This window comes from Coregonus clupeaformis, chromosome 13 (assembly GCF_020615455.1).
Source record: "Coregonus clupeaformis isolate EN_2021a chromosome 13, ASM2061545v1, whole genome shotgun sequence".
NCBI lineage: Eukaryota > Metazoa > Chordata > Actinopteri > Salmoniformes > Salmonidae > Coregonus > Coregonus clupeaformis.
In genome coordinates, this window is record NC_059204.1 from 42,117,252 (window position 1) to 42,136,969 (window position 19,718).

A 19,718-nucleotide genomic window follows, 5' to 3' on the forward strand; every position below is an offset into this window, starting at 1 on the left:
CCCCAGCCACAACATCGTCTAGCTAGCTAGCTAAACTACCGGGAGCTAGTTTTTCAGTCATTGTTGTCAAATGTATTAGATTGATAAGGTGCATATCTTAAGCGTGAGTCACATCCTATCCGGACGAAACAGGATAAAATACCTCTTCGCGACATGCTATAAACAGTAAGCTTGCTATGGAATTAAAATAAACCGATTGTCAGTAGGCAAGCTAGCTAGCTCTGACAAGATAGCGAGCTTTTACATAGCTTTGTGGTATTACTGAAGTTAGCTAGTTAGTTGTAATTCTTTCTAACGGCTTTGCTACAAACGAGTAGATAGTTTCAGTTTGTCAAAATATATTGTTGCAAAAGGTAACTAGCAAGCAAGAGATAGGCTACTATGTAGGCAGCTTAACGCTGTCTGGTCAGTTCGGAGCTACATTGTAACCAGGTCAGTGCTAGAGAGATCAGCAGCAGTTTGTCTGTCGTAGTAGGAAATAACATCCTCATGATGGACACAGTTAGTTAGCAAACTAGCTACAGATTTACGATAACTGGTTGATTATTACAGTGATGGCTATATTTGGTAGATGGTGCTAGTATTTGCCCTTTAGTACAAGTAAAGCCTTGCTTTGTGATTTCTGACTCAGACGATCGTCATTATTAGTTGTCGTGTAGTGAAAATCTATGTGCGCCTGAAGATTAGGCGGAACAGCAGGATGTCTAGGGGATTTAGTGCAGCAATGATATTGTTTAGAAAACACAACAACAAAACCATGTTCACAATACATACAAAGGCCCCCAAATGAAATCTTACAAGGCTCAACTTTTCATTTTCTCTGACTATTCATCACATCTGGTGCGTCTGAGGTTATAGAAAACACATACGCATATAGCTAAATCGGTTTATTTCATTTGAAGAGTAGCCACATAAATATTTGATATGCCTGGGGACGGCTCGGATAGTAGTAGTAGCCAGGACTCCGATACAGGGATCCGGAGAAAAGCCTCCACTGTCAAACATGAGATTACCAATGGTAAGTAACATCAAAGTAACTAGCGCCTCGCCTGATTAATCAGACTGTGCTACACAATTGAATTGGTATTCAGTCTGAAACATAGGAGTGCAAAATTGTGGAAATGTTCCTTACAAGCCAGAATGTTAAATACGATTACATTTTAACTTACTCTACTGCTTGTCTGTACGGTTGGTCCTTCAGCTGCTCGAAATTTGAGACAAAATATCCACGGTTAAGTATTGTTTACCCGACTTTTTAGACTAGAGCGCCAGGACTGTAGTTTAAACTTCTATCACCTGGCACATGCACAAAACCATGTAAACACCTGTGAGACTTTGGTTAGTATGCATGCACTTCTGTCTTGTGTACGTGCCTTCGGTCATGAGCAAACACATCTTGATTGCCACACACATAGACCTGGATTTCGAAGTCGGTTTAATAATTCTTTCCCGGGGATGTTTTGTTTTACATTTCGAGCAGCTGAAGGCCCAACTGGTAGAGTAAGTTCAAATGTAATTTTATGAAACATTCTAGCTTGTAAGGAACATTTCCACGATTTTGAACTCCTGTTTGACTGTATACCAATTCAGTTGTGTGGCACAGTCTGACTAATCTGGCAATCTAGCGCTATGCTGTTTCATAATTGATTATTTGAATCTGCCAAAGGATTTCAAGATGTGGTACACTGGGTAAATATTGCCCCTCTGTAATTTCAGCTATTGTACTAGGGCTCTATGTAAGGTGTTTGGAGTTTAAAATGATTATGTTTGGAGTTTCTGTAATTCTGTGTGGATCAATATCTGCTTCCTGACACAATTGCATCCTGACCTTGACTGACACAGCAATAGCAGAAGTAGTAGTGAATGTTCAAGCTGTGTTCAGTTGTCTTCAGGTGCAGATTGATGTGCTATATTTTGGTGAGTGGTGGTATCTCAGGGAACCACCTGGGACCACAGCCATGGATGAATGCAAGCAGACAATCAATCATGTTTGTTGTGGTGTCACAAAATATTCAGTTTACTGTGCTCTGCTAGAGTTTGTGTGTGTGTGTGTGCCTGCACGATCGTGTGTTGTGTGCGTGCAAACACTGATACTGTACTCCTCCCCCCGCCAGCTAACCTCACTGGCCATTCTGAGAGAGTGGGCATGGAGAACTTTGAGCTTCTCAAAGTCTTGGGCACAGGAGGTGAGGCTCACTGCGCCGATCTTGGGTCGATTGCATATACACTGAGTATACCAAACATTAGAAACACCTTCTTTTAATATTGAGTTGCACCATAGTATTATTGGAGACCTGGATAACTTAATTTTACTGTCTATTTTTTGTGTAACATTTAGAATGAAAGGTTAAGGTTGTAAATGTGGTGGATGCTCCTGGGTGGGTGGTAGGGGCTACAATAAAATGTGATAATCTTTTCAAATCTTTCCTCTGTGTCTCTGTCTAGCCTATGGGAAAGTGTTTCTGGTCAGAAAGAACAGTGGTCATGATGAAGGGAAGCTGTATGCCATGAAGGTGAGTCTCCGTATCATCTTTGACGTTGGTCCAAAGACAACCAAAGCGTTGACATTGTCTGATGTAGGGAGAATTTCTGGACGGGTTGACCCACCTGTTGATAATAATGTCTCAGGTGCTGAAGAAAGCAGCCATCGTTCAGAAGGCGAAGACAGCGGAGCACACTCGTACAGAGAGACAGGTGCTGGAGCACATCCGCCAGTCCCCGTTCCTGGTCACCCTGCACTATGCCTTCCAGACCCAGACCAAGCTCCATCTCATCCTGGGTGAGCGCTGGGTCAAACAGACCCATACATGGAACTCTCCGGCTATGACCTTGAAGGGCTGAAAGTGTGTCTCTGTGTGTATACTGCGTTTCTGTCTATATGCCTGTGTATGTGTGTTTTTTTTTTGCTTGTCTGTTCAAGTGTTACAGTGAGGGAAAAAAGTATTTGATCCCCTGCTGATTTTGTACGTTTGCCCACTGACAAAGAAATGATCAGTCTATAATTGTAATGGTAGGTTTATTTGAACAGTTAGAGACAGAATAACAACAAAAAAATCCAGAAAAACGCATGTCAAAAATGTTATAAATTGATTTGCATTTTAATGAGGGAAATAAGTATTTGACCCCCTCTCAATCAGAAAGATTTCTGGCTCCCAGGTGTCTTTTCTACAGGTAACGAGCTGAGATTAGGAGCACTCCCTTTAAGAGTGTGCTCCTAATCTCAGTTTGTTACCTGTATAAAAGACACCTGTCCACAGAAGCAATCAATCAATCAGATTCCAACCTCTCCACCATGGCCAAGACCAAAGAGCTCTCCAAGGATGTCCGGGACAAGATTGTAGACCTACACAAGGCTGGAATGGGCTACAAGACCATCGCCAAGCAGCTTGGTGAGAAGGTGACAACAGTTGGTGCGATTATTTGCAAATGGAAGAAACACGAAATAACTGTCAATCTCCCTCGGCCTGGGGCTCCATGCAAGATCTCACCTCGTGGAGTTGCAATGATCATGAGAACGGTGAGGAATCAGCCCAGATCTACACGGGAGGATCTTGTCAATGATCTCAAGGCAGCTGGGACCATAGTCACCAAGAAAACAATTGGTAACACACTATGCCGTGAAGGACTGAAATCCTGCAGCTCCCGCAAGGTCCCCCTGCTCAAGAAAGCACATATACAGGCCCGTCTGAAGTTTGCCAATGAACATCTGAATGATTCAGAGGAGAACTGGGTGAAAGTGTTGTGGTCAGATGAGACCAAAATCGAGCTCTTTGGCATCAACTCAACTCGCCGTGTTTGGAGGAGGAGGAATGCTGCCTATGACCCCAAGAGCACCATCCCCACCGTCAAACATGGAGGTGGAAACATTATGCTTTGGGGTTGTTTTTCTGCTAAGGGGACAGGACAACTTCACAGCATCAAAGGGACGATGGACGGGGCCATGTACCATCAAATCTTGGGTGAGAACCTCCTTCCCTCAGCCAGGGCATTGAAAATGGGTCTTGGATGGGTATTCCAGCATGATATTGATCCAAAACACACGGCCAAGGGAACAAAGGAGTGGCTCAAGAAAAAGCACATTAAGGTCCTGGAGTGGCCTAGCCTGTCTCCAGACCTTAATCCCATAGAAAATCTGTGGAGGGAGCTGAACGTTCGAGTTGCCAAACGTCAGCCTCGAAACCTTAATGACTTGGAGAAGATCTGCAAAGAGGAGTGGGACAAAATCCCTCCTGAGATGTGTGCAAACCTGGTGGCCAACTACAAGAAACGTCTGACCTCTGTGATTGCCAACAAGGGTTTTGCCACCAAGTACTAAGTAATGTTTTGCAGAGGGGTCAAATACTTATTTCCCTCATTTAAAATGCAAATCAATTTATAACATTTTTGACATGTGTTTTTCTGGATTTTGTTGTTGTTATTCTGTCTCTCACTGTTCAAATAAACCTACCATTAAAATTATAGACTGATCATGTCTTTGTCAGTGGGCAAACGTACAAAATCAGCAGGGGATCAAATACTTTTTTCCCTCACTGTAAATGTATGTGTCTGTGTATAGACTATGTGAGCGGAGGGGAGATGTTCACACACTTGTACCAGCGGGATCACTTCTCTGAGGAAGAGGTGCGGATCTACATCGGGGAGATTATCCTGGCCCTGGAGCACCTCCACAAGGTATGTTATCGAGCCTTTCTGTCCTTTACATTACCTTGCTGATATTCCATTCCTTAATTGTATCTGTGATCCACATACATGTTAACCTTACATGATTACATGTGGGCTAGATACTATGCTCTGATCTGTTAATCGTATGTTATCCTGTGTATGTAACTTCTTTCTCGGTATAATGCGTACAGCTAGGTATCGTGTACCGGGACATCAAGTTAGAGAACATCCTATTGGACAGCGAGGGACATTTGGTGCTGACAGATTTTGGGCTCAGCAAAGAGTTCCTGGAGGAGGAGGTACATAAAAAAGGAAGACCTTTTTCATTGATACCTCTATTTGTGTGGACGCAATCTGTGCATGTATGTATCCATGCATACATATATTTTTGTCACTACAGACTGAGACGTGTGTTTATTTTCCCCACTACAGAAGGAAAGGACGTATTCGTTCTGTGGCACCATAGAGTACATGGCTCCAGAGATCATCAGGGGGAAGTCTGGTCATGGAAAGGTAAGAGTTAACCCATCATTCATTAGACATCAATTACTGTAGAACACAAATGTATCATCTTTCTTGCATTTTTTCCTTCTTCCGTTTACCCCGTTCTCCTGCCCACCCCAGTCGGTAGATTGGTGGAGTCTGGGGATCCTGATGTTTGAGTTGCTGACGGGGGCGTCACCATTCACCCTGGAGGGGGAGAGGAACTCCCAGAGTGAGGTGTCCAAGTGAGTGCTGCGTGCCATCCACCCCTCCACACATACACTGGTTCCATCCCAGTCTTTCATCATTGTCTGTGGCCCTCGGCAACTTTATCAAAATAATGACATCTATTGTAAAGGTGGCTCCTTTCCCCCTCTTTATCTTGCTGTCTGAATACAATAACAAATAAATGAGTTGTGCTGCGTCCTATGTGTAACATAAAGCCTGCAGCCTAATTAGACATTCTGGTAATGCGTTGCTTTTCAATCATGTTCTTTATGGCCATAATGGTTGCCTTTTAATGAGGGCTGTGTTTACATAGTGCCTTCAGAAAATATTCATATCCCTTGCCTTATTCATTTACATTTTAGTCATTTAGCAGACGCTCTTATCCAGAGCGATTTACAGTTAGTGAGTGCATACATTTTCATACTGGCCCCCCGTGGGAAACGAACCCACAACCCTGGCGTTGCAAGCGCCATGCTCTACCAACTGAGCTACAGGGGACTTATTCCACATTTTGTTGTGTTACAGCCTGAATTCAAAATGGATTAAAAACAAAAAAAAATTCACCCATCTACAAACACTACCCCATAATGACAAAGTGAAAACATGTTTAGAAATTAACAAATGTATTGAAAATGAAATGCAGAAATATCTCATTTACATAAGTATTCACACCCCCTGAGTCAATATTTTTTTGAAGCACCATTTGTGGCAATTACAGCTTTAAGGTCGTCTTGGGTTTGTCTGTATCAGCTTTGCACATCTGGATTTGGGGATTTTCTCCCATTCTTCCTTGAAGATTTTCTCAAGCGCTGTTGTTAGATTGCTGTTCACCGACTCTTCAAGTCTTTCCACAGTATTTCAATGTGATTCATGTCTGGGCTTTGGCTGGGCCACTCAAGGACTTTCAAATTCTTGTTCTGAAGCCATTCCAGTGTTGCTTTGGCTGCTTGGGGTCATTGTCCTGTTGGAATGTAAATCTTTGCCCCAGTTTGCACACTGAAGCAGGTTCTCATCAAGGACTTGCCTGTATTTGGCTCCATTCATTGTTCCCTCTATCCTTACCAGTCTCCCAGTCCCTGCCGCTGAAAAGCACCCACATAGCATGATGCTGCCACCTCTATGCTTTACGGTAGGGATGGTGTTAGACGGGTGATGAGCTGTGCCTGGTTTTCTCCAGACATGGCGCTTTGAATTCAGGCCAAAGAGTAAAATGTTTGTCTCACAGAATATTTTGCCTTATGATCTGTCTTTCACGTGCCTTTTTGCAAACTCCAGGCGTGCTGTCATGTGCTTTTTTCTCAGGAGTGGCATCTGTCTGGCAACTCCCATAAAGCCCAGTTTGGTGAAGTGCTGTAAAGACTGTTGTCCTTCTGGAAGGTTCTCCCATCTCAGCCAAGGAACTCTGTAGTTCTGTTAGAGTGGTCATTGGGTTCTTGGCCACCTCCCTGACCGAGGTCCTTCTTGCCCGGTTGCTCTGTTTGGTCGGACGGTCAGCTCTAGGCAGAGTCTGGGTAGTTCCATATGTTTTACATTTCCCAATGAAGGAGACCACTGTGCTCTTGGAAACGTTCAACACTCTAGAAATGGTTTTATACCCTTCCACAGATATATGCATCATCACAATTCTATCTCAGAGATCTACGGACAGTTCCTTGGACTTCATGGTATAGTTTCTGCTCTGACATGCACTGTCAACTGTGGGACCTTAAATAGACAGGTGTGTTTCTTTCTAAATGTCCAAACAATTGAGTTGGCCACAGGTGGACTCCAAACAAGTAGTAACATCTCAAGGATGATCAAAGGAAATTAGATGTACCTGAGCTCAATTTGGAGTGTCATAGCAAAGGGGGTGTGAATACTTATGTAAATGAAATATTTCTGTATTTCATTTTCAATAATTTTGCAAACATTTCTAAATACATGTTTTCACTTTGTCATTATGGGGTATTGAGGGGAAAAAAACTGATTTTAATCCAATAAGTCAAGGGCTATGAATACTTTCTGAAGGCAAAGTGATTGCTCTTCCCTGTTTCTCTTCTTCGGACCGCCCCCCTCCTGTCCTCCTCTCAGGCGTATCTTACGCTGCGAGCCGCCGTTCCCCTCTATGATCGGAGTCGTGGCTCAGGACCTGCTGAGGAAGCTGTTGGTCAAAGACCCCCACAGGAGACTGGGCTCGGGGCCACGAGGGGCCGAAGACATCAAGAGTCATGCCTTCTTCAAGGTGCTCCTCTTCTCTCCTGCATCTCTCTGTCTCTAGGCCCATCTCACTCCCTCTCTCTCTCTCCCAACGTGCATACACACTCCTCTCACCATTCTCGTCCCATTGCTCTATATTCCTAGGGTCTCAGTTGGTCAGACCTGGCTGAGAAGAAGGTAGTCAGCCCATTCAAACCAGAAATCAGGAGTGAGTTGGATACAGGGAACTTTGCTGAGGAGTTCACTGGCATGAATCCTGTCTACTCTCCAGCCAGCACCCCACCAAGTACTGACCGGCTGTTCCAGGTATGTTAAATACTCATTGTGTGCTGACACTGTCACAGAAAGCCACCCTACATGCACAATAGTCTTCTCTTCTATTTCAGGGCTACTCCTTCGTTGCTCCCTCCATTCTGTTCAACAAGAACGTGGTGATGGGTGACTTCATGGAGGGCCAGATGGGAGCAGACCGGCCGGGCTCAGCCACTGTCCGTCGCAGTGCTATGTTAGAGGTATTGAACTAGTCCTCTCATGGCCTCAGGATAGACAAGAGGTTAGGTGCTATGTATCGGTGTTAATGTTGGCACTCTTTAAAAAAAAATGTAGTCTAGTCTTAGTCATTTTGACTCAAATATAATTGTCTTAGTCACATTTTTGTCATTTGAATAGTGATTTACTCTAGTTAATGTCAAAATGACGAAAACACTGGGCCATTTTAGTCAACCAAATGCTCTTTCATTTTAGTCACCATTTTCTTGTGCCTCATTAACCTATAGTAAACATAAATGATTGACTTCCATGTGCACAAACATGCATAGCTTGTTCTACCAACATATCTTTCTGCATAACATCCTTCTCTACCCAACAGCCAAGGTGGCAGAACACATTACTCTGCAGCAGATTAAAATCACACCCCTTGACATACTGTAGCTATATTGTAATCAAAGTTCTGTCATCAGTAGTGGTCTGATAGGTTGCAGCAAACTAACTAGATAGGATTATCAATCTGTTGTTACCTGAGCGTATGTATTGGGATGATGCGCTTTCAGATATCTCTTGAGGTTGGTAGTAATTTTCCCCGTCAACTTGTGGGTGCAAACACTGTCTTCTCCTGTGGAAACGTTGCATTCGGTCTTGTTTGAATCGACAAGGTGGCTCCAAACGTCGCCCCTTTTCCTACCGGGAGCTTGTACCACCGGGAGTAGCCATGGCGTGTGCCTTATTTGCATCAATGATTTGTTGTCGCCAGATTGGATAACGGTTGCTGGGCAGAGAGGTGAATCGTGAATGACCTGAGCATGGTATTTATTTTCCACCAATAACAGAATTGCAACATTGCATTGAGAAAGCCTTACAATTCTGCTAATGTCCTGCATGCTTTTGATTGGACCAAACAAATAACACTGAAAAGCTCTCAATCTCTACAAAAATTATTGTCCAGTCCACTTACTAGTCATATTTTAGTCACAGAGATAAATTCATCTCGTTTTCGTCAACCAAAATGAAAAAATCATTTTAGTTATGTTTTTTTCTGGGTGTATTAAGTTAGTTATTGTCTTGTCAATTGCCACTGAAAAATAGGCGTTTGACAAATAACTAACACTGGAATGTATCCAGAGAGGGTCTGTTAACCTGAGCTGCATTAGTAAAACAAATCTGTGTGCAATAATTTGACATTTAACAAGGGTAAGATTTGGACATTTCCTGCAGTGGAGCACATTTTGACACATTCTGCAGTTCGCTGTGTAGTTTGTACTTCACTTCCCTCTCTTGTCCTCTGCAGGACTCTACGTTCTTCCAGCTGTATGAGCTGTGCCTACAGGGGGCGCCGCTGGGTGAGGGCAGCTTCTCTGTGTGCAGGAAGTGTCGACACCGCCAGAGCGGCCATGAGTACGCCGTCAAGATCATCAGCCGCAGGTGAGCCGGGCGTGGCGCTGGCTGAGACTCTGTCACGCACTAATGCAACGTGTCATTGCTACACCTGCATGATGAATTACACACTTCACGCTGCTGTGTGTTTTAATATATTCTATTCCAATGCATTACCATACCTGTTTGGCGCACTGAGGTGCTTTGTGTTGTTGACCTTTTAATGTATGAATGCCTTTGAACTCTCTCTCTCTCTCTCGTTAGAATGGAATTGAACACTCAGAGGGAGATTGCTGCCCTCAGGCAGTGTGAGGCTCACCCCAACATCGTCAAACTGCACGAGGTCTACACTGATCAGGTACACATTGATGATAGAAATGCCATCAGCAGATGTTCAAGCAAAACTGTCAGGCGTTCTTTCTCTTCTCATTTGCTGTGTTTACTTACAAGGGGGCAGGACTTGAATCACAATCATGTTTGACATTTGGGGAACTTATTGGGAAACTTAAGCAATCATGCAGCAATAACAACAAATTCTCATCACAGATACAACGTAATCTTCTCTCTCTGTCTTCCTCCTCTCCCATCTCCCTCTCAATCACCCCCATCTCTTCCTCCCTCTCTCAGTTCCATACGTACCTGGTGATGGAGCTGCTGCGTGGGGGGGAGCTGCTGGAGAGGATCAAGAGGAAGAAGCTGTTTGGGGAGGCAGAGGCCAGTCAGCTGCTCAGGAGCCTGGTGTCAGCTGTCGGCTTCATGCACGAGGCTGGAGTGGTGCACAGAGACCTCAAACCAGAGGTGGGCCAACAGACTGACTCACAGAGAGTCTGCATATATTCTAGGATCTATAGAAATATATGTCCAGGAAGGAGTCACATTGAAATAGCTGCAATATTACACTACACTGACCAAATTCTGCAGCCAGTGAGTATAATGAAATCAAGGTGTTTAGCAATGCTGTAAAAACCACTAAGCATGGCCTATTTTATTTGGTTGTTTCAGGGTGAAATAAATTGACATTTGTTGCTCCATTACATCAGCCAATGAATGTAACCTTCTGTTGACTGAGTTGTTCCTGCACTGCCCACTCACTGCTCTCGCTCTCTCTCCGCCTTGCAGAATGTGCTTTTTGCAGACGAGGGGGAGGACTCGGTACTCAAGGTGATAGATTTTGGTTTTGCCCGGCTGTGCCCTGTGGGCAGCGCCCCCCTGCAGACTCCATGCTTCACACTGCAGTACGCGGCTCCTGAGCTCTTCCACAGCACCGGCTACGACCAGGCCTGCGACCTCTGGAGCCTTGGGGTCATCCTGGTACTTACTGACTCTAATGTGTCATTAGTTCAATTAATTCTCATTCTGTTATTAATGATGTGGGTGTGTGTTTCTCTGGCAGTACACCATGCTGTCAGGACAGGTGCCCTTTCAGAGTGAGCAGCAGCAGCGGGCGGGGATGACCTCATCTTATGCTGCTGACATCATGCATAAGATTAAAGAGGGTGACTTCTCATTGGCTGGAGAGGCTTGGAAGGGTGTTTCAGAGGAGGCTAAAGAGCTTGTGAAAGGTGTGTTTCAGATGCAATTCATATGTTCACTACATATACAGTACCAGTCAAAAGTTTGGACACACCTACTCATTCCAGGGTTTTCTTTATTTGTAGAATAATAGTGAAGACATCAAAACTATGAAATAACACATGGAATCATGGAGTAACCAAAAAAGTGTTAAACAAATCAAAATATATTTGAGATTCTTCAAAGTAGCCACCCTTTGCCTTGATAACAGCTTTGCACACTCTTGGCATTCTCTCAACCAGCTTCATGAGGTAGTCACCTGGAATGCGTTTCAATTAACAGGTGTGCCTTGTTAAAAGTTAATTTGTGGAATTTCTCTCCTTCTTAATGCGTTTGAGCCAATCAGTTGTGTTGTGACAATTTAAGGTTGGTATACAGAAGACAGCACTATTTGTTAAAAGACCAAGTCCATATTATGGCAAGAACAGCTCAAATAAGCAAAGATAAACAACAGTCCATTATTACTTTAAGACATGAAGGACAGTCAATCCAGAACATTTGAAGAACTTTTTTTCTTCAGCAGAGGATAAGTTTGTTCGAGTTACCAGCCTCAGAAATTGCAGCCCAAATAAATGCTTCAGAGTTCAAGTAACAGACACATCTCAACATCAACTGTTCAGAGGAGACTGCGTGAATCAGGCCTTCATGGTCGAATTGCTGCAAAGAAACCACTACTAAAGGACACCAATAAGAAGAAGAGACTTGCTTGGGCCAAGAAACAAGAGCAATGGACATTAGACCAGTGGAAATCTGTCCTTCGGTCTGATGAGTCCAAATGTTAGATTTTAGATTCCAACCGCCGTGTCTTTGTGAGACGCAGAGTAGGTGAACGGATGATCTCCGCATGTGTATTTCCCACCGTGAAGCATGGAGGAGGAGGTGTTATGGTGTGGGTGTGCTTTGCTGGTGACACTGTCTGTGATTTATTTAGAATTCAAGGCATACTTAACAAGCATGGCTACCACAGCGGTACGCAATCCCACCTGGTTTGCGCTTAGTGGGACTATCATTTGTTTTTCAACAGGACAATGACCCAACACACCTCCAGGCTGTGTAAGGGCTATTTGACCAAGAAGGAGAGTGATGGAGTGCTGCATCAGATGACCTGGCCTCCACAATCACCCGACCTCAACCCAATTGAGATGGTTTGGGATGAGTTGGACCGCAGAGTGAAGTAAAAGCAGCCAACAAGTGCACAGCACATGTGGGAACTCCTTCAAGACGGTTAGAAAAGCATTCCAGGTGAAGCTTGTTGAGAGAATGCAAAGAGTGTGCAAAGCTGTCATCAAGGCAAAGGGTTGTTACTTTGAAGAATCTCAAATATAAAATATATTTTGATTTGTTTAACACTTTTTTGGTTACTACATGATTCCATATGTGTTATTTCATAGTTTCGATGTCTTCACTATTATTCTACAATGTAGAAAATAGTAAAAATAAAGAAAAATGCTTGAATGAGAAGGTGTGACCAAACTTTTGACTGGTACTGTGTATATAAGAAATGTAATCCCTTTATCGGTCACTCCCTTTCCTCCTTTCAGTCTTACTTTCTCTGCCCCACCTCATATTACATTTTTGCTCTCCCTCCCTAACTCTTCTAAACCAACCCCCCTCCCTGTTTGTGTTCAGGTCTGCTGACAGTGGCTCCAGAGAGGCGTCTCAAGCTGTCTGCTCTGAGAGAGAACAGCTGGCTGCAGGGCGGCGCCATTGTATCTTCCACCCCCCTCTGCACCCCAGATGTGCTAGAGTCCAGCGGCCCCATCGTCCGCTCCTATGTCAACGCCACCTACAAGGTAATGAAACACTTAATCTCTTCTTTTTTTATTTTTATACTCAAATCCAGTGCGGAAAAAGTATACCAGTAGATTGCATTCCTTGTGTTCTTTTCAACTTTTTGATTTAATGTCTTCTTACATTTACATTTTAGTCATTTAGCAGATGCTCTTCCTACTCTCCCGACCAAATCAAAGTTAATTTTAACACTGTACAATTAAATGCGTACTCGCAAGCTCTTCTCTCGAACAGTGCAACATTTATGAACGTTTTCAAGAAAAAATTGAGTCAAAAGTAGAAGTTAAAAATATATAGTATACGAGTAGTCATACGAGTATATATGCGTATTTATACAACGGGTCTAATCCTGGATGCTGATTGGTTAAAACCGCTTTCCAGCTGTTGTCTGTTCCACAAGTTACCACCGGCTAAGGCTATGACGTTGAAATGCCTATTTACTGTTCCATCTCACTGCGCAATCCACTGTCTCATCAGCCCAGCCAGACAATTTATCAACTTGATCTCCACTGTATAAAAGCATCTAGACATTATCTCCCCTTTCTTTTAGACTAGCATTTGATTTTCAACAGTGGAGATTTGTATAAGCCTTGCCATCTGAAATTCAATCTCCAGCTGTCCCATACAGTAATGAATGTGAAGAAAGACAGCTTTTCTCAGCCAGTCGAAATCATGAATCGGCATATTTTTTTATAGATATATACAAAGAAATGTCAATAGAAAAACAGGTCAAATGAAATGCAGCTAGTTTGCTGTCTTTCCAACTTCAGTTTGAATCATTGTGTTAGCTGTGTAGTTGGCTAGCTCCTCTAAACCGTGTCCTTGCAAGAGAGCCAATTTTCTATGCCAGGCGAAATCGCGCATCATTAGCTCATTGTTATGGATGTATCCAAATACAGTGAGGGGAAAAAAGTATTTGATCCCCTGCTGATTTTGTACGTTTGCCCACTGACAAAGAAATGATCAGTCTATAATTTTAATGGTAGGTTTATTTGAACAGTCAGAGACAGAATAACAACAAAAAAATCCATAAAAACGCATGTAAAAAATGTTATAAATTGATTTGCATTTTAATGAGGGAAATAAGTATTTGACCCCCTCTCAATCAGAAAGATTTCTGGCTCCCAGGTGTCTTTTCTACAGGTAAGGAGCTGAGATTAGGAGCACACTCTTAAAGGGAGTGCTCCTAATCTCAGCTTGTTACCTGTATAAAAGACACCTGTCCACAGAAGCAATCAATCAATCAGATTCCAACCTCTCCACCATGGCCAAGACCAAAGAGCTCTCCAAGGATGTCAGGGACAAGATTGTAAACCTACACAAGGCTGGAATGGGCTACAAGACCATCGCCAAGCAGCTTGGTGAGAAGGTGACAACAGTTGGTGCGATTATTCGCAAATGGAAGAAACACAAAATAACTGTCAATCTCCCTCGGCCTGGGGCTCCATGCAAGAACTCACCTTGTGGAGTTGCAATGATCATGAGAACGGTGAGGAATCATCCCAGAACTACACGGGAGGATCTTGTCAATGATCTCAAGGCAGCTGGGACCATAGTCACCAAGAAAACAATTGGTAACACACTACGCCGTGAAGGACTGAAATCCTGCAGCGCCCACAAGGTCCCCCTGCTCAAGAAAGCACATATACAGGGCCGTCTGAAGTTTACCAATGAACATCTGAATGATTCAGAGGAGAACTGGGTGAAAGTGTTGTGGTCAGATGACACCAAAATGGAGCTCTTTGGCATCAACTCAACTCGCCGTGTTTGGAGGAGGAGGAATGCTGCCTATGACCCCAAGAACACCATCCCCACCGTCAAACATGGAGGTGGAAACGTTATGCTTTGGGGGTGTTTTTCTGCTAAGGGGACAGGACAACTTCACAGCATCAAAGGGACGATGGACGGGGCCATGTACCGTCAAATCTTGGGTGAGAACCTCCTTCCCTCAGCCAGGGCATTGAAAATGGGTCGTGGATGGGTATTCCAGCATGACAATGACCCAAAACACACGGCCAAGGCAACAAAGGAGTGGCTCAAGAAGAAGCACATTAAGGTCCTGGAGTGGCCTAGCCAGTCTCTAGACCTTAATCCCATAGAAAATCTTCAGCCTCGAAACGTCAGCCTCGAAACCTTAATGACTTGGAGAAGATCTGCAAAGAGGAGTGGAACAAAATCCTCCTGAGATGTGTGCAAACCTGGTGGCCAACTACAAGAAACGTCTGACCTCTGTGATTGCCAACAAGGGTTTTGCCACCAAGTACTAAGTCATGTTTTGCAGAGGGGTCAGATACTTATGTCCCTCATTAAAATGCAAATTAATTTATAACATTTTTGACATGCATTTTTCTGGATTTCTTTGTCTCTCACTGTTCAAATAAACCTACCATTTAAAATTATAGACTGATCATGTCTTTGTCAGTGGGCAAACGTACAAAATCAGCAGGGGATCATATACTTTTTTCCCTCACTGTAAACGTCACTATAAAACAGCTTGAAGAAGCGCAAATGCAGCTAATTTTCTCTTATTCTGGCTGCACTGTTTGACGTGACTGTGTTAGCCCAAGTTGGCTAGCTAGCAAGCCTGGTGATAAGAACGTTGCCAGCCAGCATGGCAAGGGAACATTTAGAATGAACGACTGGGTCCCGTCCATAGCTGTAGAATAAAAATACTTCATGACTGGGTCTGGCAACCTAACCGATGGAATGAACGACCAGCCGACTTGGGGAGCAACCCTAGATTTGTGTCGGGACTATAACTTGTGTAAGAATGAAATAAATTAGTATGAATAAATTCATCAAAATAACATTCATGAAAAATATGTCAATCATTATTTGAATGTGTTGGTAACCCATTGTATAAAAGTGATCATGCCCTCGAAGCTGGTGTTTGGAGGATATATTGACGTCTCAGGCCTAACAACACAATATGACTACAAAAACAGTAATATATTAATATAATAAATGGTATGTGCAATATAACGACAATAGAGAAATACATTTAGTTGCCTGTTTATTAGGTACACCATCTAGTACCGGGTTGGAGCCCCCTTTGCCTCCAGAACAGCCTGATTTTGTCGGGGCATGGAAACATTGCTCAATTAGTATCAAGGGACCTAACGTGTGCCAGGAAAACATTCCCCACACCATTACACCGCTGACACCAGGCAGGATGGGGCCGTGGACTCATGCTGCTTACGTCAGAATCCTGACTCTGCCATCAGCATGACGCAACAGGTACCCGGATTCGTTGGACCAGGCAATGTTTTTTCACTCAATTGTAAAGTCTTGGTGATCGCGTGCCCACTGGAGCTGCTTGTTCATGTTTTTAGCTGATAGGAGTGGAACCTGGTGTGGTCGTCTGCTGCAATAGCCCATCCGTGACAAGGACCGACGAGTTCTGCGTTCCAAGATGCCGTTCGGCACACCACTGTTGTACTGTGCCATTATTTGCCTGTTCGTGGCCTGCCTGTTAGCTTCTTGCCATTCTCCTTCGACCTCTCATCAACGAGCTGTTTTCGCCCACAGAACTGCCGCTGACTGGATGTTTATTGTTTGTCGCACCATTCTCAGTAAACCCTAGACACTGTCGTGCATAAAAATCCCAGGTGGCCGGCCGTTTCTGAGATACTGGAACCGGCTTGCCTGGCATCGGCGATCATACCACGCTCAAAGTTGCTTAGGTCTCTCGTTTTGCCCATTCCAATGTTCAATCGAACAGTAACTGAATGCCTTGATGCCTGTCTGCCTGCTTTATATAGCCAGCGAACCATTTTTGTGAACGGTGTGCCTAATAAACTGGCCACTGAGTGTATAATGGAGGTAGGTGGATGTGCAATGTAATAGAATAAGTAGGCTATATAATTGTATGTACATCCTCTCCATTAGGCGTTCAACAAGGGGAAGAGGGAGGGCTTCTTTCTGAAGAGTGTCGACAACGCCCCCCTTGCAAAGCGACGCAAGCTCAAGATGACAAGTACAGGTGTGGAGACTCGACGGAGCTCCTCTTCCTCCTCCTCTTCCTCCTCTTCCTCAGCTGCCTCTGCCGCTACAACAAACCTAAAAACACAGCCACCACACCAAACTCTACCCCCAAAGCTAGAAAAGAGCTAGCAGGCGAGGAGGGGAACAAGAGGAGGGGGAAGAGTGGGAGGAATAGAGTTAGGAGAATGAAGCACATTAATTCAGCTATGACAGATTGGAATACTAGCTCTGAAAGACCAGAAATTACTTGATTTGTTATCCCCTCTAAGTCCAAAGTCATATAGAATCTCCAAATTCTAATAACTTATTTATGAACAAAGTAAGAGACTAATTCAATACTTAAGATGAAACAAAAGGGTTCACGACCCTGTTTTCTTTAAAAGACTATGCTGAATGGCATTTTGAGTTATCATAATGATGCAAGGACTTCATCTATATGTATTAATACCATCTGTAGTAGCTTGTACCATCTCATACGTTTTCTCAAGAAATTAACTAACATGTAATTTCTTGAGTGGAACTAAGCTTTAGACTATTGTTTTCTAATTTCTGGTCTAGAGGCTATATATCAGTATGGGTAAGTTATGGAAGACACTTCGTTGGCTTTAAGATCATACTTATGAAGTTTTCAGTCACCTTAGCAGGGTGATGATGAGCACGCAGTTGGAGATAATCCTGATGTTTGCATGTTGTCATTACCTGGGGTAAGGAACCCTGTCGTAGAACAAGTCAGAGAGAAGCGGAGTGAGAGAGTTCAAAAGGGGTAAAGGGAAATACGGAGTCATGAATGAGCACAAGCCATATTTACACAGGGAGGTCATGACCTCCACAACAGAGCACTTATGGATAGATACAGAGCACTCATCGCATGGCGAGGAAGTGGCTTGGAGTCTGTTGGCAGTCTCTCACTGTTTTTAATGATGTGGTTGAGATTAAGAAAGAATGGTGGTTCTGCGGACAGCTATTCAAATGAACTTTGACACTGTCTTTGTAACCCAATGGTTCTTGTCACATAGTGCCAATTTACAGGACCCTTAGTATTATTTCCTTTGGCTTGCGATTTCAGCCTTCTATCGACGTTGGTGTCTGTTTGCATAGTTAACTGGTTCGCTGAAGTTCACCTGAGAATCAAATAATGGCATCCATTGTTCTGTATTCATATGTGTGCTTCATTAACAACGATCATGATTCTGACAGTCAGAGAAGACAGGGAAATGGAACACTTGGTGATAGACATTCTGATTTGACATAGTCCCATACACAGTGCCCTAAAGCGCATTATGTAAATGATTATGAGCAGAGCAACTTTTCGGTATATTAGGGGGCCAAACCAAAATATGAATTATTTTTACTGGCGGTAAATATTGTCACCCTGATTTAAAGAAGTTAGTGTTTTTGTAGACATTTAGGTGTTTGGTCATTGAATGTCAGTTACACTGATCATTTACTAATCACTTTTTTTACCGGAATATATTGACTGTTGATTTGATTTATACCTGGATATCACACAAATGTAGTCATTTAATCAGTGATATTATTTCAGATTTAAACAGTGCTTATTTGAGTATTTATTACATTTCATGGGTTTTTATGTGTTTTTATAATGCTGTGGTTATGGTTTTCATGAGCATATGTACTGTATACATGTTGGTGTGCGTGCGGCGTGACTGGTTCTGGGGATTGGATGTGCTCTTTTCCTTATTAGTCTTCAGGTAAAGTATTATTGCAAGTTACTGTAGTAAATATAATTGTATTGATCACAGATTTTTTATTAGTTACTCCTTATAAACATTATTTTGTGTCTGGAACCGTGCTTTTGTCACTATGCTCTTGTTTGTATTTTCATTTGGCTGTTGATGTCGTGTGTTGTCTTTTTAATGTTATGAATTTGAGACTCTTTTTAATGAGCTACTACCAATTTCATGTATTGCTGTCCTTTTTGCCCAACATTTTTTTGCTTTCTTCAAAGCATATCATGATATTGAGATTCACTACGTCACGATAACTTGTGATGCTTGGTGTGCGTCAAGATCACTTCAATCTGGAGCAAAATAAATGACTTTACTCAATTTACTCGTTTTCTTCTGTGTTCTTAGTCTCATACATCAATTTGACATTAGTATTTTTGCGTTAGAGATGATGACTGATGTGTTTTTTTCAATTCAACTGTCTTGGAATGTATTTTGTGGATCCAGGAAATATGTGACATACAGTATTATTTGTTAAATTGAGAATTGACAGAAATGGCCTGTAGTATTATTATGTTGCCAGCAGGGGACAGTAGGGTGCTTACCAGTAGCAGGCCAACAGGCACAATGAGCCATTGAAAACCAATGACTATAATGTGACTCATTGTGCCATTAATCAAAACGATCCTTGAGTGGATCATTTGCATAGGAAATTGTGATATATTGAGCATGACACAGATGGAACGCTAAATCAAAACCATTCCATCAATTACAATCTGCAGCCTTGGAAGTGACCCAAGAGGCCTGAGCCTGCCTTCGGTGAGAACACACACACTCTCACACACTCTCTCTCACACACACACACACATACACACACTGGAATGGATGAAATGTATACGTGAGCAGATATACCCAGCCCTTTCACACAGATACACACAAACTCTTTTGGCAGACCCGAGAGCCCTGCGAACAGATCACACATGCAGACTTTGTCTTGCATTCCTCCACCAAGCTTTTAAATAATTAACAGTAGAGAAGTGCAGCTCTACCCGTGTCAGTAAATGCATCAAGGTTGATTTTATGGCAGATGTACCACTTTTATTCCCCTGCCATCAAAATGTAACCCTTGCTTTCTGACAACTCCTTCCATTAAATCTAAAGATGACTTCTGTGCACCATAGGACTCGAGGAGGCAACATTCCATCACCAGCATGTACTATATGGAACCCAAACAGTTCCAGTGCT

General features: G+C 43.1%; 1 protein-coding gene across 3 annotated transcripts; it reads left to right on the top strand.

The window, feature by feature from the left end:
• LOC121579505 (ribosomal protein S6 kinase alpha-4-like) lies at positions 1 to 18,858 on the top strand. Of its 3 annotated transcripts, XM_041894125.2 has the most exons (19): positions 1 to 165; positions 903 to 1,018; positions 2,115 to 2,186; positions 2,446 to 2,513; positions 2,629 to 2,779; positions 4,556 to 4,671; positions 4,854 to 4,961; positions 5,095 to 5,175; positions 5,287 to 5,390; positions 7,444 to 7,594; positions 7,714 to 7,875; positions 7,956 to 8,081; positions 9,353 to 9,486; positions 9,703 to 9,796; positions 10,066 to 10,236; positions 10,558 to 10,749; positions 10,832 to 11,000; positions 12,640 to 12,803; positions 16,690 to 18,858. In XM_041894125.2, exons 2-19 carry the CDS (start codon positions 925 to 927, stop codon positions 16,912 to 16,914), a joined length of 2,382 nt encoding a protein of 793 aa, XP_041750059.1. In that variant the 5' UTR covers positions 1 to 165; positions 903 to 924; the 3' UTR covers positions 16,915 to 18,858. The 3 variants fall into 3 exon arrangements, with proteins under 3 accessions (XP_041750059.1, XP_045080373.1, XP_041750060.1); XM_045224438.1 differs by having other exon boundaries at positions 1 to 1,018; XM_041894126.2 differs by lacking the exons at positions 1 to 165; positions 903 to 1,018 and adding an exon at positions 1,434 to 1,500.
• Positions 18,859 to 19,718: the final 860 nt, after the last annotated feature.

Excerpts from the sequence above, each read along its gene's own strand:
- LOC121579505 (XM_045224438.1), top strand. The coding sequence starts at position 925 with ATGCCTGGGGACGGCTCGGATAGTAGTAGTAGCCAGGACTCCGATACA. Across the intron at positions 5,176-5,286 it reads GGAAGTCTGGTCATGGAAAG|TCGGTAGATTGGTGGAGTCT; the intron begins GTAAGAGTTAAC and ends TGCCCACCCCAG. Across the intron at positions 7,595-7,713 it reads AGAGTCATGCCTTCTTCAAG|GGTCTCAGTTGGTCAGACCT; the intron begins GTGCTCCTCTTC and ends CTATATTCCTAG.